General features: G+C 38.4%; 2 protein-coding genes across 9 annotated transcripts in view; both read right to left on the bottom strand.

Annotated features, from left to right (window-relative positions):
* The window catches only part of LOC117422572 (kinesin light chain 1-like), a 35,043-nt gene extending 17,677 nt beyond the window's left edge, over window positions 1–17,366 (bottom strand). For 4 of the 8 annotated variants that reach the window (XM_034037730.3, XM_058987962.1, XM_058987961.1 and 1 more), the window contains exons 1-9: window positions 16,854–17,365; window positions 6,743–7,004; window positions 5,385–5,615; window positions 4,578–4,656; window positions 3,805–4,030; window positions 3,337–3,424; window positions 2,767–2,868; window positions 698–871; window positions 171–270 (exon numbers count right to left, since the gene is read on the bottom strand). In XM_034037730.3, the coding sequence (XP_033893621.2) occupies window positions 171–270; window positions 698–871; window positions 2,767–2,868; window positions 3,337–3,424; window positions 3,805–4,030; window positions 4,578–4,656; window positions 5,385–5,615; window positions 6,743–7,003 (1,261 nt within the window). In that variant the 5' untranslated portion in view covers window position 7,004; window positions 16,854–17,365. Of the gene's footprint in view, window positions 1–170; window positions 271–697; window positions 872–2,766; window positions 2,869–3,336; window positions 3,425–3,804; window positions 4,031–4,577; window positions 4,657–5,384; window positions 5,616–6,742; window positions 7,005–7,476; window positions 7,522–16,853 lie in introns of all 8 variants that reach the window. The other 4 variants (XM_034037728.3, XM_034037729.3, XM_058987960.1 and 1 more) reach the window with 3 other exon arrangements.
* Window positions 17,367–18,916: 1,550 nt separating this feature from the next.
* Window positions 18,917–23,076, bottom strand: LOC117422484 (cytochrome c oxidase assembly factor 8-like). The gene is made up of 5 exons (XM_034037596.3): window positions 22,779–23,076; window positions 21,776–21,973; window positions 20,455–20,518; window positions 19,935–20,025; window positions 18,917–19,525 (listed from the first exon to the last, which is right to left on the bottom strand). The coding sequence occupies exons 1-5, from the start codon at window positions 22,938–22,940 to the stop codon at window positions 19,417–19,419; spliced, it is 624 nt and encodes a 207-aa protein (XP_033893487.2). The 5' UTR covers window positions 22,941–23,076; the 3' UTR covers window positions 18,917–19,416.
* Between the last annotated feature and the right edge of the window lie 132 nt (window positions 23,077–23,208).

The raw sequence follows: 23,208 nt of genomic DNA, 5'->3' as shown, positions 1-23,208 counted from the left end.
AATATTTCACTGTTCTTGCAGCAGATTAAAAGCACTGCTCAGGTTTACTCCACTTCCAAGGCTGTTTCCTACAGAGACTGCTGGATCCCAGCCAAGGATGCAGTGCGCCTGCGCTTCATTTCAAGATAGAACAATCTAATTACTGACAGTTTAAGAAAACAATATCTTACCATCTACTGATCCAAACTCCCTCTCGTGAGCTCTTGTGAGGATCTCTTTGTACAGAGTTTCTGCCTGCTTAAATTTGCCTTGCTTGAGGTAGCATGAGGCCTGCAAAAGGAAAAGATGAAATATCATTATGCATAATCAATAATTAAAAAGCAGAAGGGATAGGGGTTGGTTTAAAAGTATTTAAACGTGTCTGGGATCTTGATTATTTTATGCCACTGTTTGCAGAATCTTGCAAAGAGATTAGGTGTCAGTGGTGCTGATCTTAGTCATCCAATATAATTAGCATTACTTTAATTAAACTTCACCAAGGGTGTAGCAGTGTGCGTGCGTATGTGTGTGATCCAGTGAGGTCGTCCTCAAAGCAATGACACTGTCGGCAAAAAAAGTAACCTTTTCTTCAGGTAGATACTCAGCTCGGATCCAGATATTGGACTTGTTACAATAAAACATGGGTACGAGAAAACGTCTTAATTAGTCTACACATTTAAAGCCCCGGGAGTTTCAGCCTGGTCTTGGCATCACTTACCAAGTTGTTCTTTGTTTTTGCCACATTAGGGTCATCAGGTCCTAACTTGGTCTGATAGATTTCTAGTGCACGCTGGTAGTAATACTCTACTTCTTCGTATTTGCCCTGGTTCTGGCATAGCAAAGCCAAGTTGTTCAGTTGCTTAGCAACATCTGGATGGTCTTTGCCTAGAACCTAAACAGAAAATACAGTTATTATAAAAGGTTTGCATATAGCCTTTCCACTCAAACAGTTCTTGTTGGACCAGTTTCAACGGCAACAGCATTTTATTTCACAGCTAATCCTTATGTCAAAAGTAGGGGAATGGGGTGTGGAAACCACTCCTTAAAATACAGAACCCAACCCCTGTAAATATAAAATGGGGCCAGCAGTATCATGAAAAAGTAGATCCCCATGATCTAGGTCTATAAGCAAGCCTTTCTGATACCGTACTCTCAGTAAACTTACTCTCATCGCAATTTGGCTACTTGGTTCTCTAGATAACGATTTCTTGTTCGTTTCCTAATGTGATTTTATTTGTATTCATTTCACAATAAATGAGGGCAATTCACTTCAGAACAGGGCCCCGTGAATTATGTAGGAAATGCTTGCTAGAACATTACATTAAAACTACTTTGTCCAAAATAATGTGGATGAACTCCAAATGCAATTAATACATTAAAAGAAAGGGGCTTGTCTAAATTCCTGAATAATTCAGAGCACGATGTTGCAGAAACGTGAGTCTTTAAAAGCAAGATTAACTGTTACTTATAATGGTCGAGTGTGTTTTTATAAGAACGGATGGGGGTATTGCTCAATTACATCCTGAAACTGTAACCCTTTTTCAGAATCAGAGAAAACTAACCCTACCAAGCCACAGCTGCAGGGTTTTTTAAACTGCAAGGTTTCTCTTTCTGCAAAAAAATGATAACAGCAAGCGTTTCAAAGGGCTTTGGCAAACTGTCAGCTCAATTTTAAAGCTCACATTTTCAACATCTTTATCAAACTACAATTCAAAAGACCAGAAACAAATATATGATGAGCAGAAAGAAGTTCTGAACTCACAGCTAACAAAAAAATAATAAAAAAAAAGTAATAATTGTAACTCTCTAAAGTTAAATGATTATAACCTCGTGATGAAGCACTCTCCATAATGTCTATGTCATATGCTGTAAAAGTTATTGGAATAAAAAAAAAAAAGCCATTTTAACTGATAACTGAGATTTTTATATTACTGTATTCTGAATAAAACACCACCTTCAAATTACAAAATACCTTCAACAGCCACAAAAAAAAGATGTAAATTGGTAGAATGAGTTGGAATTTTAATTATCAGACTTGGAATTCAAAATTACCAACAAAGCACTTTGTTGCCATGGTATTTTCTTCTAATTTTCATCTCTGATTGAATAAATTGGCTTTTATATACAGCAGAGGCTGATGTAGAAATTAGAAGTGCCCTCTTAATTTACTAACCTACGTGTCAACTTGTCAATCTTAAAAGAAATGGCTAGCCACTTAGCTGGGGCCTACATTTCTTGGACATGCACACTTCAATATATATTTAAACCTTCAGATCCTTAAACGCCAGTGGCTGTCCATTTTCAAATGGTGCCCTGATCCCTCTCTACAATCACATTGCTGATAATCACAACCAGACCTAAAAAAGGATCTGTGCTGGCTATTCTAAGAACTGTGCGTCTTTCTTCCTGAAGCACTGCAGCTGAGTAACTGACAGATGACCTGCCAAGCGCTTTCTCCACAGCTGCCTTATATACACCAGTATCCATTGGAGGCTACCTGCTAATTAGCAGATGACTTGGAAGTGTCATTTACACCCTGAGTACTTACATAGCAGACAGTCACTGCCAAGACTTAAAATCAATACCGGTGCATTCCTCGCTAGAAAAATTACTGCCGTTACTTATTGCAGCTTCTAACATGAATTCAGAAGTGGGCCATTATTTTTGTTTTACCTTTCTCAAACCAATTTACCATTGCCTTCAATAAAATAAATGTAACTGGTGCTCAAAGGCGGCAACTATACCTTGGAATCTGACCAATGGCTGCCCCCGTCTTGACAAACTCACCTTTTCTCTGATTTCCAAGGCCCTCTTGCACAGTGGCTCTGCTTCTTTGTACTTCCCTCTCTTCCCGTAAAGCACCGCAAGGTTATTTAGAGTAGCCGCCACCTGTAAAGGACACAAGACAATTCATTCAAGCACACTGAAGAACGTTGCTAATCATCCCTTGGATGCATATTTATAAAACTGAAAACAGCCAAATGAACATAGAGAGCTCAATTAAAAATCAAGTAATCAAAGTACAGATAACTCAGTAATGAAACAGTTTCAATTAGTTCTTAGAATATCAGCAGAACATAGTCGTAACAGATCAAAATTAAATTAATTCACATTATAAAAACGGAATCACACGAGCAGCAAGCTTCATTTTTCTAGATTAAATGAAGCACATGTGTTTTTTTCTGATCACGGTTCAAGCTCTGTAGTTTTAAACCTGCATACCTTTGTGTACCTAGGGGAAAACTCCTTGTTGGAAAGCATGCCTGTTGGGTTTAATACGATGGTCAGTAAACAGATCCTCACAATAGTATAAAACACATGATGCTCTAAAGTGTATAATTAGAGAGGTGAACTCACCGCTGGATGGTCTTTTCCTAATGTCTTCTCTCGTATAGACAAGGCATCGTTAAGCAAATTTGCAGCTTCTTTGTATTTGTTCTGATCCCTAAATGAAGAAATGCAACATTTTATATATATCTACATCTATATCTACACACACACGGAACTAAAAGGTAGCAGATTTAAATACAGCCAGTGTTTAAATCAGTAAAACAAGGGGACTGTGATATATCCAACACCTCTAAAAATAATTATTGTTCAACAAAGTAAAATAACCATATGGTTAATATGAAAACGGTGGCATTATTAAAATCCACCCCGTTTATATCAATTGATTACATCCCATTGTCATTTGAAATGGTGATTTCATTTGCATTATTATTATTATTTTTTTTTTAAACCGAGACAATAAAAATGTACATGTGTATATCAAGACAAGGCAAGCATATAAAGAAGATCCATTTGAGCTAGTGAACCAACACTGACCTGTACACCAGGGCGAGGATATTGAGCATGGTGGCGACGTCGGGGTGATCGTGCCCGGATGTTTTCTCCAGATCCTCGAGTGCCTGTTTGCACAGCGGCACGGCTACTTCATACCTGCCCTGGGACGCATACTGAATGACCAGGTTGTGCAGCGTCCTCAATCTGGCAGGGATCTCATAGCCTCCCTGCTGCAATGCTGTAGCTGCACTGCTGTTGTGCTGCTGAACTACAAACAGAGAATACAAATAGAATAATAAATTACAAGAATACTAAAAGAGTCAGCAAGGCAGAGCTTGAATTTCTTTTTGTGCAATAACTTAACTGCAATGCTACTGAACTGTCATCTACTCTAACCCTTAGAGTGTAATTGTATATGGGCAAATTAAGAAGACTAATAGCAACTGTAATGTATGGCCGATTAGAAAAGGTATGCATTGTATAACATTTTTTTGATTTATCTCCAGTTTACAAAGCTGTCCCTTGTTTAATGTAGTTAATGTTGGGCAGACAAATGCACCATGATTATGGATGGGTCTGCTTTAACAGGCTTAATTGGAAGAAAGCGTTTTTGTGTTTTTTTTGTTTTTTTTTACAACGCTACATTGGACAATAAAGGGTCATTTTATGACACTTGGAATACAATTCTTCAGCAGTGTGCCATTTTAATTTGCTTAGACCTCCATAGGTTTACTTGATAATTAATCTAGTAATGGGAACTCAGCATAATTTGGCAGAGACTAAGCCTTATTCCAGAAAAACAAAACTGCATTTACTTCCTTGTCCTTGGTCATCCTCGTCATTGGGGAAAAGGTCATCCAGCGGTTCTTTGGAAGAATCCGAGTCTTTGTCCTCCTGTGAGAGAAAGCATGGTCAGCACCGCTTCTAAAAGATATAAAATCCTGCCTCCTGCTTTTTTTTTTTTTTTTTTTTTTTTAGGATCACCTTGTCAGCACATAACAGAATAAATAATGTACCTACATAAAACACCAACTTTATCCCCTAGTCAGCAACTCCTTTGTTAAAACAGCATTTCTGCAAGCATCTCTGATAAACTTTGCTCCAGTAGATTTAAAAGCGATCATTATTATGACACTGAAAAGGATATGCAGACATCCACTGAATTCATGGTATAGGGTTATAATGGAACGTGAAAGCAGTAATGAAACTAGTTTGGTCCACTCCATGGACATGAAAATGTTTGCTAAACCCAAGACCTTTTAAGGATCAAACTTCTTCCGTGCATTAGGATTCTGTTTCTAGCAACCTTGCCATTAGTCTGATATTAAATACTTTTTATTATAGCATATGTTACATTTAAATGTAATGGTCACCTGCAGGGGACGATGTTATTGGGTCAGGGATGAAAACCAATGGGAAAGGATAATGCTAATTCGTGATGCACCTGTCTGTCTATCTATCAAATGAACACCATCGGTCTACTACAGTACTGTCAAAGTCTGATACAGTCCATGACAGTTCTTTTACAAAAACACGGCTCCCATTTCGTATTACCGCTACAGATGATGATGTTGTTTTAATCTGCCTTTTATTTTGTGCTCTGATCGCTGCTGGCCCTTTACCGATGGAGAGATGTCCTCGTCGTATTTCTTGAGCTGGTTCATGAACTCCAGGTGCTTCTTCTCCTCCTCCAGCTGGGCAACACTCTGCTCGCTCTTCTGCAGTTTCTGCTGGGTGTTGGCCAGCTCGTCCCGCAGCCACTGGTTCTCCTGGCACAGCCGCCGCACCTGGGCACGCAGCTTCTGCTTCTCCGACTCCACCGCACTCAGGTGGCCAGAAAGAGACATCATCACCTGGGGTGAGGGAGCCGGAGAGGAGAGGAGGGGAGGGGGTTACACAAGGGTCTGGTATTAAATAGACAGGAACGCTTTTAAAGAAAAACAGATGTGATCAAGAACAATGATTGACAAACAAGAAAAAGTGTTTTTGTTCCTCCCCCATAGATGTAAAACAGAATCAGCAGACTACCACTATCATTAGTGGAGCCCTTTTATGATCTACCACCATTTAGATCACTTGCCAGCGTGTAACAAGTTAATTAACCTAATGTCTGTAAATGTCAAAAATAATCTCAATTAGCCAGAAAGTGACCATAAAAGTTGTTTTTTTTGTTTAAATACATTTTATTTATTTATTTATTTATTTATTTAAAAGCGCAGTTGTTTAATTCCAACTCAATAACAGTGCAGCCGAAGGGAACCGACTGGATCTCAAGGAGTCATAATTAGCCAAATGCACTTTCTTTTCTGGTGTTGAATAAAAGAGCTAGGGGCAGAAAAAAAAAGGAAGCATACAAATTTGGATTTAAATGTTTTATTTATTTATTTATTTTTTTAAAAAAAAGGATACTAAACAAATAAATAACAAAAAATATACAATAAAATAAAATCTCTCCTACTTTACCAACTGCTGACAAGCCCTGATGACCTAATAATTCTAAGGAAAACAATTTCTCAGTCTAGTTATGACTTGAGCAGTTTTACTCTTCATTTTATTTTTGCTGCCCTGTTGCAACAAGATCAGTCTTGAGGTTTTATCCAGGTAATGAGCACCATGCCATTTTTGTGAAAGGCTAGAAAGGATTCTGTACATCCAGTAAGTGCTACGAACATGTCATTTTATACCAGTTCAATATCCCTTTATAAGAATTCAGACTGCTCAATATCCCTTTACAGGAATTCACAATTGTATTTATTTCAAGTTCTGCAGCTACTGCAGTTGCATCTGCATCCTTGCTTGTGCAGGCACATATTTACTGAAAACAAATCCAAGGATGCAGATATTACTGCAGTCAAGAGGGAATGTATAAAACAGAACACAAAGCAGGTGAGAACACAGATAATGATGAGGTAATCAAATGACCCTCCAAGAACAATTCCAGGGCGCAGAGCCCTTGGGAGTTACCTTGCCCTCTCCTCACCTGCGCCTCGCTGAGCCCCAGCTCCAGCATCTCCAGGGACTTGCGGATCATGCTGGATTTCTCCTCCACAAGGTTGGTCTCCTCATCCTTCTTCAGGCACTTGAGTGTCTCCAGCAGGCTCTGCAGGATGGAGTTGTGTTCATTCTTCAGGGCGTCCAGACCCTGGATCACCTGCTTCGTCTTGGAGATGATGTCATCCTGGGACAGCTTCTCCATCTTGTCCTCCTTCGTGTACACCATGGTGGACATGTTTTCATACATTCTGCAGAAGAGGGAAACAAACTTGCATTGGTGCTGGGATGAACCTGGGTTTTTGATGTATAAATAATCTTTCAAAATCTAAAGCGAATATTTGAATACTCTTTCATTTTGAAGTAGAAGAAAACAAAAAGTATATTTTGGACCACATTACAGTAAAATAATCCCAGTAAGCCACCACACTGCCTACAAAGTAAAGGACAGAAACACTTCTGGACAGGATTGTGTGTTCTTTATTTCAGATATCACTTTTGCATTGGTTTCCTTTGCTGGATATCTTTTTGAAACAGTCATTTATAAATGATGTTAAGTTATCACAACTTGGTTTTAAGCTTCACAATTCACTTCATAATAACATTAATATCAGCAGTCATTACCAGTGTTCAGCTCCAAACTACCTGGCAGGTCCATACATATACAAAAATAGTGCTATAACGACCAAATGTGAAATTGAACTGAATCTCTCAGATTTTTACCTTTAAAATGGATCAAACGCTGTAATTCAAACAAAGTCACATAAACTAAAATGGAGAGGAAGAAATAAAACTTTAAAAATAAAAATAATTACATAAAAAAAAAAAAAAAAAATCAAATCAAACATCCATAACCACATTGTTAAAATAAATAAAACAGAACTGAAAAGAGCACAAAAGAAAATCAGGTCCGCTGGATGAATGGATTAACATTACAACGCCCTCTTTAATGTGGGATTGTGCATTCCCCACCGTGCTGCAAACCCCTGAATGCAACAATCCAGCCTAATTGTATCCATCACATTTTCACGGTTGTCGTTTCTCTGACTAAATCATCGTTTTCACAGTTTTTGGACATATAAAAAGACTGCACTCCCTGCAGACACTGCTTTAAAACCAATGGGTTCTCCTGGGACATTAATGGAATTCCAGTCTCACACATGCATCTTTTAAGTCTGTCTGCAGAATGTGCTGTGCAAGAAGAAAATCATTACCATTTGGTCATTTAAAAAAAAACACACCACACACACACACAACACTTTTGCCATTTGTAGAAGACTAGTATTAGTAATCTATTTTTTCTGAAAATACATTTAGCAAACTGCACCACATTGAAGGGGTTTGTATTTTAGCCCTATTGTAATACACTATTTGTCTAGCATTGAGGGCAAACCAGCCCACAGAGGGCAAAACAAACCAGGATCAAACTAGACTCTGATGTGTTGCTGTAGCAGAAAGGATATTTGGTACACAGGGTGGCTTATAGAGTAGGACACCCCAAAACAATGAATATTCTAATAGCACGACTGCTCCATCCATCACCAGACTATTTCATGATGATGAAGGCTTTGGTGTGCCTTTGTTGACAAGTCTGAAACTGGCACAACAATGCCCCACCTCCCCAGTCGAGTCTGAAAACAGCAGTAACTTCATTTGCATGAGCATGGCTGTCCTTCTATTCAGTTATTCTACACAGGCAGGGCTTCCAACTTTCTTCCGTGTAAGAGATGCCTTTAAACAAAATCGAAAGAAAAAAGCAGATGGGTTTTTGTTCACCGACCTTTAAGAGGAATCTACTAAGGACTCATTTTTTTTGGTCATTTTAGTACCAGACCCCAAAGATGGATTTAGATTCTGGATGCAAGGCTTGCTAAAGGTTAGGCCTGCTAATAACGTGAGGTGGCATGGCAGAAATCTCTGGAGACATTGGGTTTTCTAACTGATTGAAAAATAAAATACTGCCTTAATGCTTTCTTTTATAAAACAAGAGATATTAGTTGCCTGAGCATGAAAACCTGAACACATTGTACCCAAGGGATGTTAGGCACAGAACAAGAGAAAAGGCTAGACTGGTTTGCTATTGCACTTAAAGCAATTAAAAAGTCATGCTGTGGAAGGGAAAACAGCTCTCTGATTACAACAGAAAGACTAGACAAATGCAATAATGTAGATAATAGTAACAATTGTAATCACCAATCCATAGCAAAGCAAGAGATTTTTTTTCTGAGCAGTCAAGCTTTCAGATTTACAGCAGAAACGTTTTGAAGAAACTGCAACTCCTTTGAAATAAACCAGCATCCACATAAAAGTAAGGCTGCTTCTTAGCTTTAAAAGGCCAAGATGCAACAGTTCCATGCCCTTATCAATATAACATCACAGGATAAATGTTACAGAAGGGAGAGGAAGCACCGGCCCGCAGCATCCTTTGAATCTAAGCTAACGGCTTCATTATTAAATTCTGAGGCAACTGTGTGGGGATTCTAATCTACCAGTCTGGTGCAGATATTCCCCTGAAGGCTGTCTCTCCATGGAAACAGACCACAGAGTTTTCCATTATCCCCTTTCGCAGTCTTGCTGCTGGGAATCAACATCATCTAAAACTAAATGGCAAGAGTCAGTAGCGTTTTATCTAGACGTGCGCTCTGACCCCCACATTTTAACACTTTAGCAGGTTAACACAGTGCTGCACTTTTCAATGCCTTGTTCTCCTAAATGGTACTGAGGATGTGTCAAGGGGCAACAGCCCAGAAAAACATACTAATGTGGTATTATAAATGCACAGATCAAGCAAACTGTTGCGAAACCACATGCCCATGCCTCCAGAGTGACATCTGACAGTAGAACACAGCTGTGTGGGAGACTGGGTGCCTTTATTTTTATTTATTTATTTATTTATTTATTTTTTTTAAATAGTGCAGGTCTGGTTTTACCTGAACTACATGAAATACCACATGCCACCAGTCCATAGTTTTGTGTTCCCTGCATGATTGAAGAAGTGTGGGGTAGGGAGGGGCACGACTGACCATCAGAAGGCGTGGGAGGTGTGTGTGTGCGCGCACATTTATACAACTCAAACATGGATTTTTACATTTTTATTTAATCCTTGTTTTTCAACAAATGTAGCAACTTTCAGATGCCACTAAAGAGGCACCAATAAAAAAAAAGACAGGGTGCCAGAAAAGGACTGAACCCCCTTCACTTTCTATTGTACGCTGCAAGTATAGCTCCTCTCCCCTGCCCTAAAAAGATGCCACGGCACATTAACCACAAAAGGCATGTGATCCAATTGCCAACATTTAAGTCACTGGACAAGAAAGTCTATGTTGCAAACATGATCTGAAGTATTTCACAGGGGTAGCAACAAATGAAGAAAATGAGTTTAACTGACAAGCTGCTTTGGCTACGATGAAGTAATGTTATACAGTTAAAAAAACAACAACAAAATAAACGCAAACTCGAAATGGAGTAGGGGGCCTACAACCTACATGAATAAATCACTGCTAGTACAAACGATTCCGATTTTTAAAAAATGTATTTTAGATGTACTGCAATGCAGTGCAGCACGAGTATATGAATCACATGCGAATCATAAACTGCAATGCTGGGGTCAGCTCAGTTATTGTCCATTTGCATGCTGGCTCAACACATTGGCGAGCTGTTTTGTAGAACCACGGTCATCATGAATCCCAGCTGTATCTGCCTGGCTGCAATCCAAACACAGCCAAAGAATGTGCACCTCCAGACCAACTGCAGAGCCAAGGAAAGTGATGGGGATACCACTTGTGCTGTGGGATATGGGAGGAGCCCAGAACAATGCAATCTGCTTACTCAAACAACTGGCCAATTCAGGACTGGCAGCAGACAGATCTATAGGAAAGCCCTGTCAGCAATGGGGAATGCAGCACAGTACATTTCTTATACTAAAATACTGTAGCAGCAAGTTTCTCAAAGTCTCATCTCAATAGAGACCATTTCCATGGTGCCCATGAGAATAAATGTTTGTTCAAATGGGTAAAAGAAACAGAACAACAAGCCAATGTTTAAATGCTTTATGCATGCTGTCAAGTGATCTCAAAACATCTGCCTGGGTAATGTGCATGTCTTGTCCTTACAAGAGAGAAGGCACAAAGATGTAAATATCCTCACAGATCCAAGACGTGTTGCACTTGTCTTGAATGAAGTCTTTATTACTGGTGTTTTTGTTGGTGAAAACAGAGCTATATAAAGACTTAGCATATGAATAAAGGGCTCTTGACCACATCCCCATTAGTGTACTTCTTGTGCAAGCAGGAGAACAATTCCTGAAAATGAAACCAGCTCGTCTCAGTCCCATATTAACCACTTCCATTCTACTGGATCTTATCCAGAAACTTTATTTAAAAGAGAACACAGAACAATTATATGAACATACAAACCAAAAAACACAAAAAGAGAAACACAAACCAATACACACGCTTAACGATATGCTTTTAAACTATTCACCATTACCAAGCACAAAGAAATAGAGACTGCCATGTGCAGTAACAGACAGGAGCTGCTAGCAGTCATTTCAGGTTCTACCATGAACGGAGTCTGTGGACTGGCTCTGAAGTTGTTATTCTGTATTTACTTATTACTGTAGTTCATGCACACTTGTACCTTATTGCCTTCACAATGCAGCCTACTAGAAAATATCATCTGTTTTTTGGCATGGTTTACCAGTAGTACCTTTACTGTGCTGAGAGGTGGTGGCTCAAGGAGTGATAACCAGAATCTGTTTTTTTGTGGTGTGAGCAGCATTGATCCTTTTCATTGTGATGAAAATAATTTGGTTCTAGTTAATCTTTCTTTAATGTGGATTATACAGAACACAGTATTCTGTTAAAATGAGCTTCTCACAGTGGCAACAAATTACTTAAATTGAAGTCAAGGTTAAGCAATTAAAATTGGCTTCAAGTGAACGGTGTTGAACAATCACAACAATTAATAATGCCTCTAAAACTCCAATGCCTTCAAAAGAATTGGAATTGGAATTGAAAAACAGGTACTGACCACAACCCTGTTTGAAACATCTATCCCTGTTGAGCAAAGAAATAAATAACCGTGTGATTATGTTGCTAATGTCTACAAAAAGTAATAAATATCTATATTTGAAATTGTTAGTTATCAGTCCTTTAACAGCAGCGCTACGAAACCTAATGAAGGAAATTGATTGTTAAAACATCAACTAAGGGCCCTTTAAGTTTCCCAACTTAGATCCAGTTTCTCAGATGTCGCAGCAAATAGCATTCCAGAGGGCCAAGGCTAATCTGATAGTGAATATTCAGCAACTTCTATCAATAATCTTACATGTGAAGTACTCAATTAGAGAGACTGGCATGCCTGAACCAATTCATATTTCAAAATATGAATACTGTATGATAATCTGTGATAAAATACAAGACATTGACTACCTGATCAGTGTGAATTAATACTGCATTGCAGGTTTCAGATCAGACACTACAGTGTGCTTTCAGAGGTCTCCTGCAGTACCTGGCATATGACGATTACTAAATGGTGATCAAGTCCAATCCTTTAAAATCATCATGCTGGCCTGCACCGGAACAAAACACTGAAGGCTCTATTTTAAAACTGTGACGGATCCTAATGCCACCACTCAATATTTGTTGCAAACATCATTATACTGTATTTTTTTTTTTTTTCATTAAAAACAGAAATGTTAATACTCATAACTATAAATTAACTGTGTGCGTTCATCCCAGTTGGATTAATATACCACAGAGTTAAAGAGTGTCTGTACTTAGATCCGCCGTGGTTTAGATCATTAAAAAGCGATCACCATGGCACTGGTTGTTTTGCAAAGCTGCAGTGATGCACTGCACTGTAATGTAGCCCGGAGCTGGCTTGCCAACAGCAGCAGGACACTGATCACCGCTGCCTACAACACCGATCTGGACAACCAGAGTACACTGCCGGAGCAGACTCAATCCAGACTAGCTCACAAACTGCTTTCATTTTCAGATCAGCTTCAGTCATGAACTCCAAGGGGGCGTCTCCTTAAAGTTATTAGCCCATCCTAAAGCTTGTATAACCTTGCACAAACACTTTAAATGTACCCAGCATCCTTAACCAACAATCACACCCAGCACATGAACACATTTTGACAGGGCTGCGTTTTTCTCTCTATCCGCAATACTTTGTTGACCTTTCCCTTCTCTACAGTAAACAGTGCAGAAGTGACAGGAAGTTGTGCCCCAATTGCTTCAATCACACAAGTGTCACCAGCAGGCTGATGGGAACTCTTCTGAGAGCACTGTTCCTCGCTTCTTTGCTGGTTTTCAGTTTCTAATGGTGTCACAGGGGACTTGTTAAATCTGATTCATTTCTAGAGAAGTACACTGCGTCATTACTGTAGATCACAGCAAGCTGTGTATTAAGCCACAACTAATCTAATGTTAGTGGAGGTCATCAAGCATCTGTCCAGCAGACTCATTAATACTCTAAATACTGTAAGCTTATGACTACAGTAACTTCAGCTAGTACAAAAAGTATTATCTACTACCACAAGGGGTATAGAGTACCACGGACATCTTACTGCTTTGGTTTCCTGACCAAATTAATAACCACCATAAACCAGTACCATTGTTTGTAAAAGCCAATCCACTAAGATAATCTACAATTAACATGTGAATAAAATAATAATAATAATAATAATAATAATAATAATAATAATAATAATAATAATATGCAATATTGGCCTACTACTGTAAGCAGAAGAAAACACCCAGTGTGGACTCTTTCATAACTTTTGCTTTAACTACTTGTGAATCCACTTTAATACTTTATTGAGATTACATCTTCTCAGAGACTACCATACATTCTTATGCAGAGAAGGCACAGTGCAGTACTTTGTTGTTCTATATCAATTTAGTCCCACTGCAGTACATTATAAAAACTCATCAGCCACTGCAGTTCACAGCACTTGCTTGGGCTGCACAACATATGTTATTGAGGGAGGGGAAATTCCTCTGTAGCTGCAAGATTCCATTACAGCAACTTTTTCTAAACCCGAGGAAGGCGGTTTTTAAAGAAAAGTATTCCAATTGCTGAATTCCTTTGCGCTGCCAGAAACTCTGCAGATCTGGAATTTTTATAATAATTGCTGACCCAGTCATCCTGGGCTAGAAGTACTGGCTGGGAAACACCCTGCGTCTCAGGCAGTTCCAGACCAAGGAACCTTGAGATCAGAGTGCTGGGCTGAGGATCCAAACCATGGGCTTGAAAGGGTGTGTGTGTGCAGCTCCCCAGCCTCAAGTACACAGAAAACAACTGGATCATCTATTTGAAAATGTCTCACCTGTGCAGTCCCCTTGAGAAAAGAGCTAACTTCCTGCGGAGCATAGGAAGAAGAGACAACAATTTATTTTATTATGTGCTCCATCTTTGCCTGAAAATTCAACAATTCATTGGAGTTGAAAACTGATTCCGTGCCTTGTTCTTCAGCCTAATCATTATTATCTAGTAAGCAAGTTTTTCCTGCTTGGTAACTACATTTGTCAAACCCTTCAAAATCAACCCAGATCAGGAATGTGAAAAAGGGTTATTTAATACTGTAGGCAATAAATGGCAACTCCAACTTCAATTTTCATTTAACATGTCAAACACGAGAACCTTATTATATTTAAGCTATAGACCATTTTATTTCAACTATAAATTGATAGCAATGTCCTAGACTGAACACTTACTGGTCTGACAGTCATGAGCATGGAGGAAAAGATTTTCAAACATGAGTAAAGACTGAATATCTCACTTGTAAAATAAAAACAAGTAACTGAAAAACACCACAAGAGAAACAGCATCTGTAAGGTATTAAACTGCAATCAGGAGGAACGAAACAAAGGAGGAAATCAAGTAAATGGTCAGAAAGAAAGTCTTCCTGACTTTAATGGAGTGCTCTTTAACACCACGCAGAGGCTGCCTTACACATCTGTAAAACGACTACAAATGAAGACATTCCACAGTAGTATTAATGCCATCATTAAGAGGCTTAACCAAGCAGATTTGCGTGCATTTATATATAGGTAAAATGATATGCAGTTCTACAAAAAGTGTAATCCTATCTACCAAGGTATAGCAATCCTTAAGAAAAAATGCAAAAGACTGTCTGAAAACAAATGGGCATGCGTGTCAGCGCGGCAAACAAGGCTCACCATCCAGTTCTAAAATAAACATTCAGTAAAAGCAGACAAAACTGCATTGAGCACGAGGATAAGAGCATCCTTATGTGAATTGAATGCACTCTGCATTTCAATAGCTCCACTATTCTCCCCTACACTAATAACCCAATTTGAAACAGTACCACGACAGAAGTAAGTAAATAAATAAATAAATAAATAAACCAGCCTTTTTATCTTTGGCAGCTACAGGACTTAAAACTAAACCCTAAATCATCCCCGCCCCTCCAGAACTGAAACCGTACACCATCTTGCTATGTAGGTAAACAGTGACACACACTACAGCACAGTATACATCCACAGCAAGGCCAGGCTTCCAGAGCGACACAGTCATCATCCTCCCTCACATCCTGTTACTGTAACATTGCCAGGAGGCTATTCTTTGTCCCCTTCTACAGGATGAGCCATGTGTACCATCCATTATTGCTGTCTCTTGTACCCAGTAGGGCAAACACAGCTTTGTAAATAAAGTAAACTTACACAATTGTGTGAACAACTGTTTTACCCATTTTGTTACACGTTTGATGTTTGTTTTTAAATGGTTGTCCATAAATACAGCGCAAGACAATTCCATCTCCTAATTTAACTAAGTGGTTCCTCAAGAAACATCAGTTATGTTTTTATTAAAATATTGTTAAGCATCCAGGATTGTTTAGGGAACTGAAGCAAATTAGCCAAAGAGAGGTCATTTAGCCAGATTAAACCTGTGTTTGCACGTGTCCATGACGTCATGGTCAACACCTATTCAAAAAAATCTACATGCGTAAGAAACACCTGCCAACCGAGCTCCGAGCTCTCAATCCACTATCAAAGTTCTTCAGCACTGTTGACTGGCTATCTGCAACAATAAAGAACATGGCACAGGGATATGTAGCTCGTATACCTTACAAGTCAGGGTATTACACTTCCATGAAAGCAAGGGGACAGAAGCAGGCGTTTCGATGGTTTATGACCAGGCAGTATACAGCTGGAAAGCAGCAAAAGTGTTGGAGTGGATTCTTCAAACCCACTCTCAGCAGGGCGAAGGAAGACAACATTTGCTTGTTAAAGAAATGTACATTTCTTCTACTAGTCACGACACATTACCAACGGTTCCACCCATTTTGCAGGAATTTAAAGATATAATGATGCCAACTACATTATTCTACAATAAAACCATATTCATGTCAAAAAGGTGTTCATAGATTCACATCTGTCTTGCTGAAGGCTATATAAAACGGCGTTGCAAGAAAGCCCACTTCGCTTTAATTACAAGAGTAATTATACACTATTGTTTTGAAAGTGGCAAATCACATTTCCTTATATTTCCCTATAGTCTATTAATATCCCGTGCGCAGGCATTTGGATAATCCTCTTTATTTGCATGCACTCTGTGTTTAAAACCTTAGTTTCAATTTCCATCCGGATGCAGAACTGAGACTACAAGGCACTCCGCAGTCACTAGCCCAAGCCCATCCACTAAATCTGACGCAGTCACGGTCTATTCCAAAAAACAAAAACGCAACAATGAAACAGAACATACATTATTATTTTTAAGAGTTCGTTTCATTGTATCGTTTCACCTTTGTGTGTTGTATTCGCTTGATAACTCAGTTGTAACATAATGACCCGTGGTGATAATATTTATCTAAACAAAACCTCGTCTCAAAACCAGGCTGACGTTGCCATGCGGATACTTTCCTCTTATTAAAAACATTTGATGTTGTTTCTGTTACTTTTCTGAGAAATATTTAATTACGTTTGTCATTGCATTGCTGTACACACTAAACACAGCCTAAAACAGTCATTTTAAAATACATTTTACAGTATGGATTTGTTTTTGAAAGTTAAAGTCTATACAATGTAATAAAGTACAACAATCAATGAAACACATATTGTAATATTTACCGCTGTAATAACGAACATCCAGATTCTTCCGGGAACTGTTTCACCAGCAACTTCCTCTCTGGTCTCAAGTTTTTTGTTTTGTTTTTTACTTTATTTTTTTTTATTGCAGATAAAATTAATAAATAACTCTCCACGGGTTTGTTTTTTTTTTTTTTTTGATATTATTTCGATTTCAAGGCCGAACCCCGGCACAGACTAAAGAACGCCCGCCTCCGCTTTTCAGTCTTAAAACTCCACCGGTCTTACAACACCCATGTCATTAAAACAAAACTAATAAAATAACACCGCCACACGCTAACTTAACGCATACTTCATAGGTATCGAGGCTGCAACTTGACACATTGGTCTGACAATTCAGCACCCTAATGTGCAAACGGTGTTTACTAATAAATAACGCATTGGGAGCGCATCATTAAGCTCCTGTCAGCAGCTCTCGCTCGCTCTCTATTCCTCCCAATGAAAATGGCGTTTCCTCTTTCCCCACAATCCTCCTCTGCCTTCCAATCATGATGTCACCCTGTCCCTTTTTAAAGCAGCAGCACACAACAGCATACCACGACCCCTGTGTCAAGATGACACGGTGGCCGCTACAACGTAATCAGATTTGAGAAATAACATCGCTTTCCATCATTGACAGTTAATATTCAGGGTACCGCTATACAGTTTTTATTTTGTCAGACTATATAGAAGTATTTGACCCGTCTTTGTCATGGCACAGTTTTTACACAGGTCGGTTCACACACATAGAATTACTATAACTGTAAAAACCGTTTACCTTCGATTCTAATAAAAATTAAAACTAAAGTGGTACCCTCCGCTGGTTGAATATTTCAATTTGTTAAATAAGCTATTATTTTATACAGAGAATTTGAATGCTCACCTCAAAGGGAAAGTCAGATCTGAATATCACAGCTCACAGGAACCAGAACTGAAAGCCAGCACCATGTGCATTTGTGGCAGAAAGATTTGCAATCCAAACTATAGAGAGTGATTTAGGCTAACGGGGGAAGGCACAGGCTATGAGGATTTTATACAGGGCGGTTATCACTCGTTCACTTTGCTGAACTCCTGTGAAATCAGTACTTTTTAATAGGATATATATTCATACAGTACCTGTCTGATAGCTGCATATTTTCTCTTAGGATCAATTACACTTTTCCACCTGAACACTGATCTGCACCATAGGAGTTGTAGTCAAAAGCCATCATTCCAGACAGCATCTCTAGTAACCAGATGTGACAGGTGCTGATATCAAACACTGACATGACCCTTTTCAAAGTCAAATTCCTATTTTTAACTGCATTTGACTGCACTGTGCCACCCAAGAAAAAACCCATGACTCTATTCCTCAATACACCCTGCCACACAGGCTTGTATGTAGGTCAGAAATTCAATTTTAATGTTGTTTGCTATCCTACCAAATCAATGTCAAAGTCATGTGATGCAGTACATACATTTCTAAGGTCTGTATTTGTATATATTTTTCAAGACTGTATTAAAGACAGGGATATCATTCTTCAGTTAGATGTTTGTTTCTTTATATTAGGTTCCAAGTGCGACTGTTCAGATTTGTCACAGAATGTTTCAGTGAAAATGCTCGACAACAGGATCTCTTTTAAAACAAAAGCTCTTTTACTTGTAGGACAAGCCTGCTTTATATGCTTGTTAATTGACACGGCGTGATTCTGGTCCTGGGAGATATATCTATCTTACTGATAGCAAAACACATATTTGTGATTTGTTCTGAATAAATTCCACAATATGTAATTTCAAAACTTATCTTTTAATTAATTGCTTATTTTACTGGTATGCATTTGTCTTGTGATCTTGACTGGCAAAATGTTAAAGGTTAAATAATACTTTAGGGGTGACCAGCAAGCAGTCCTGGAGGTTCCAGATCACAGCTTTAACAAAGCAGGTCCAAGGATGAGAGACAGCATCAGCACACTGTACAGGAAAATGGTCCTACGTTTGCATTTTCTCTGTTTGAAGGAAAACAGCTGAAGTTCCGACAAGAGGAATTTAACTTGAATTATTTTATTTTCAATGTCTCCCAATTGTATAATGCTTCCGTACAGACGGGTGCAAGGAGAAAATAAAAAGGATTTTAGAGGAACAATAGGGGCTTTTCATATGTGCTAGGAAGATGTGGATTACTGAGATACAATACAAGGGATGATCACATTAATGCCAGGGATACATTGGCATTCATCACCTGTTTTGTACAAACCTGATAAAGTCTGTTTATATATGTTTTAGTGCCTGGATGCTGTAAATTCTGCAGCAACATTAAAAGTATATACAAAACTATTTTCAAACATTATCCATGGTGTGGTTAGCTAAGAGGACTACAAACCCGCATGAAAAGCCCCTTAAGAACAATACACCAGAAACATCCCAAGCATACAGTAGTTTCATCAAAACCTGACAAGCGATTGCCTTCAATAGCTGAGGCAATCAGCTGTCAGTACCAGTCTGTAATAAAATAAACAATTACACACTGAAATGAAAGATAAAAAAGCAACAGATAAACTTCTGTACATATTTTATTTAACAATAACCATCATTTTAATTTAGGGTCTTGCTGTCTCCATCCCAGCTTTCTCCAAGTCTTCAGTAAAGCCACTCTTCCCATTAGAAATGTGATGGTAAAATTACGCATATACCATTCCCTGGTGACAAAAGAGACACAGAAGTTTAAGTTTCAGGCTTTAAGAATTACACTAGGAAAACAAACACACAAACAAGATCTAGTTCAATGACCTAAACAGCAACAGAATATTTAAATCACTGATTTCATGCTTTTTATTCGGGCTGCTAAAAACATTTCATTCGGTAAGTCTTTGGGATTGTTGACATAGGTGGAGTGGGCTGCCGAGGAGCCTTTAAGCTGAACGACAGAATCCATTTTTCATGGAAATGTGTAACAGAACCATATCCTGTTTTATTTTGTTCTAAACCTGATGTGAATCTGTTTCAACCAGTCTCACTGTCTGCTGATTGTACTGACTGAATATCCCTGCAAATCACTTTATACTGATGGACCTACTTGCATGGATGGCTTTTAAAAACAATACTTACTTGTTGTAGACAGAATGTTTTTGGTAGTTCTTGTTCAGAAACTCTTTGTAAAACTCTGCCATCTCATCTGCACTCAAGGTCCTTTTTCTACCTGAAATCCAGCCAGACAACAAGAGCATAGTTTAGGACCTGTTCAATGGGCTGTGAAAATCTCCGTCGCTTGCAATACACTTCATCATTAGCAGTTAAACAAAACTATCAAGTTATAAACATAATTGTGTGATGATCACAAGAACAATATTGACAAGAGAGCTCACAGGCTACAACATACCTTGTTGCACCAAACATTATTTAAGAAATGATGTGTTTTGCCCTGCATGTAAACCATGATGATCCTAAAATATTGTGTGTGTTAAAACCTGTTACGTTTGCTTTGTCATGAACACAAGTGTCACTTTTGTAAGCAGTATTTTGTTCTGATGAAATGCAGTACCAGCCTGTGATGCTAGGTATGTTGTTCATGAATAACATCACCACGCCACAACACTATCTTAAGAACTCATTAAAGCTCTCTACTAACCATCTTCATCTCTCAGTTCCAAGCCTTTTTCTTTCAAGCACGAGTAGATAAACCCTTCCTTCTCCTGCAGATGACAGATGTCAAGTTCATGGAAAGCAATAAATGAACAAACAAATAAATACAGTACATGCGTATTTACGTATTGGGCAAACCCTTTGAAACTATGATTGAACATGCTTTTCTTTCAGAGTAATTTTAAAACACTTCAATGCATAAATATGGAAATATCTGTGTGCCTTGTAATGTGGTGAATATACTATAAATCGAATTACTACAGCTTTAAATACAGAAACAGTGTAAATGTGGCTCTTCCTCCACATAGTGCTGTTATGGAATGATGGACATGATCAATAAAGCAAGTTAAGTTATGAAGCTGCAGCATAGTTACTCTTAATAACCAATATTACCTGCCTGATCTGTGCAAAGGAAGTAACAATTCTGCATGCAAGGTCTTCATAAATAAAGCCTTGCTATCTGGCTGCAGTAAAGACTGCCCTCCACTGGCAGAAACCACAAACATTCAAAGGAGATTTTGTTTATCATATCATATTTCTGAGATCCAGGGTAAAATTTGGCAGACATATCAGGTAACAGGTCAAGTGACCATACACCATATTAAAAAAAATGTTTTTATTGCAACTTACTGTAGCAGCTTTATTTTATCAGTGGGCCATGCCTTTGCTTGATTCCATTGATGTCTACTAACAAAGTAAATGCTCTCAAAGGTAGCGATACAACATACCTAGACACCCAGTCAAGTACATTAGCATAAGGACCAATTAGCCAGAACACAAACGCGCATCATTAAATATTATTTTTAGTCACACCCACTTGTTATTACTGCAAGGATAATCACATGCTATGTGTGGGTCAAATTGAAGAGACGGCTTCTGGTTTATGCTACATAAAAGTAGCTAAGAAGAAGCTGGTAATAGGATGTAAATAAGTTTACAAAAAAAAAAAAAAAAGCATTGCTAGTATTGGTACAAAATACAGCAGGGATGGGCATCTCTGGTCTGTGAGTGCAGACCAGGTCAAAGATCTCATTATACCTGCTCACTCTGGTGTAGAGGGGCTGTCCAGCTCTACAGAGGTTCTGAGCCATGAGCATCCAAACTTTTGTCTATTTCTCTGGGCACTACTGTCAATGTAATTCCACAGCAGCATACCTGTTTTGTCTTTGTTGATGTTTGTTGTTTAAGTGCTTTGGCAAAAGATAATTTTAATTTTGTCATCCCAAAAAAGCCTTTTTTTAATTTGAATTTGAATTTATAAAAATGTTGAAAAAAAAAAAAAAAGAAAATATTCCAGGGGAACTAACCTTACTGAAAGATATATTCTGATTGGTCCAAAACTGATGATTCCAGTCCTCAGTCTCTTGTCTCAGCTTCCTAAGTCGACTCTCCAATGGACTTTCATATTCAGGTATGTGATATTTGATTGGTCGGAGATTTGACATTCTATCAGGAGGACCAACCCAGTCATGACTAGAGTTTGCTGGAGGAGTAAAACTGGAAACCTATGAAAGAAAATTTAAAAAAATTAAAAAAGTATCTCTCTCTCTCGCTCTATCACACACACACACATTTACATGGAAACTAGAATATTGTAAAAAGTGCCCTACATATTCATGTTACCTATTCAGATTTCAAATGTATTTCTGTTTTCAAAAGTGTCACGTGGTAAACAATTTGTTTTGTTTAACACTTTCAGCACTAAGAGTCACTCCAACTCAGTTTGGACCAAGGGGGTTTGCTCAACCCCTTACTACAAGAACTTGTGTCAGTTTATTGTTTTTTATTGGAAAGTCCTTGAAAATAGCTTTAAATTTATACAAATGTTATTAAGTCATTGCCCACATGAAGAAATAATAAATTAGGTCAAAGAAAGGCACCGGTGATGAAAATAAGACTCATATTACAAAGCAGTTTGATCCATTCCTGGTTTTACTATGAGTTTAAAAGGACACACCTTAGCTTGTTACCTACACACTGTGGCTAAGCTTGTAGTAAAACATGGGATGGGTGAAACTGCTATGCAATAGGAGTCTTAATCCCATCCCTGTTCACATACACAATCTCACTAGTTACACAGTTTTATTGGCATACCCGGCCTATTTTCTCCGTCTTAACGAAAGACAGTCAAACTAATGAAATTGTTTAAGTATGTACTTAAAAAATAACTTCAGTGGGCATATATGTAAATAGTACTAGTGTATTAGCTCGAGTGATCATATGTTTCCTAGTCGTAGATACAGGTCAAAAGGCCACATTTATAACACTGAAATGAATAAAATCGTCGTAGAAGAAACCTCCTGTACACACCCCAGACAGTGCCTGTTTGATCCTGCCTCGACTCCGTGGGTCACTTTCAGAACAGAACGGTCTCGGTGCTGTCAAGCTGCCCACATGATTAAGAACACGGCTTCCGTGTCTGTTCTGCAGCAACAGCCTACTCAACGTGGCTGCAAAACCACTGCGGCTCATTGCTATTTAATATTCACTATGACAAACTCTGCCAAAAATCAATCTTAAAAAATAAACCTTTATTTCTACAGTCAGAGGATCACCCAGTAACAACACTTGACGTAACCACTCACGAAGCGTACGTAACGTCCTACGACAAATTTGACAACCAGAGTTGTTACCAGAGTTTCACGCTTATTTATTTTTTTTTTTGATTAACTTGTTATTTGAACGAAATATGTTAATGAACAGTATTTACTGTTACAAACATATTTAAATAATAAGTAGA

This window comes from Acipenser ruthenus, chromosome 15 (genome assembly GCF_902713425.1).
Source record: "Acipenser ruthenus chromosome 15, fAciRut3.2 maternal haplotype, whole genome shotgun sequence".
Taxonomy (NCBI): domain Eukaryota; kingdom Metazoa; phylum Chordata; class Actinopteri; order Acipenseriformes; family Acipenseridae; genus Acipenser; species Acipenser ruthenus.
Note: the sequence above shows the minus strand (reverse complement) of the source record. Positions and strands in the feature narration are given on the sequence as shown.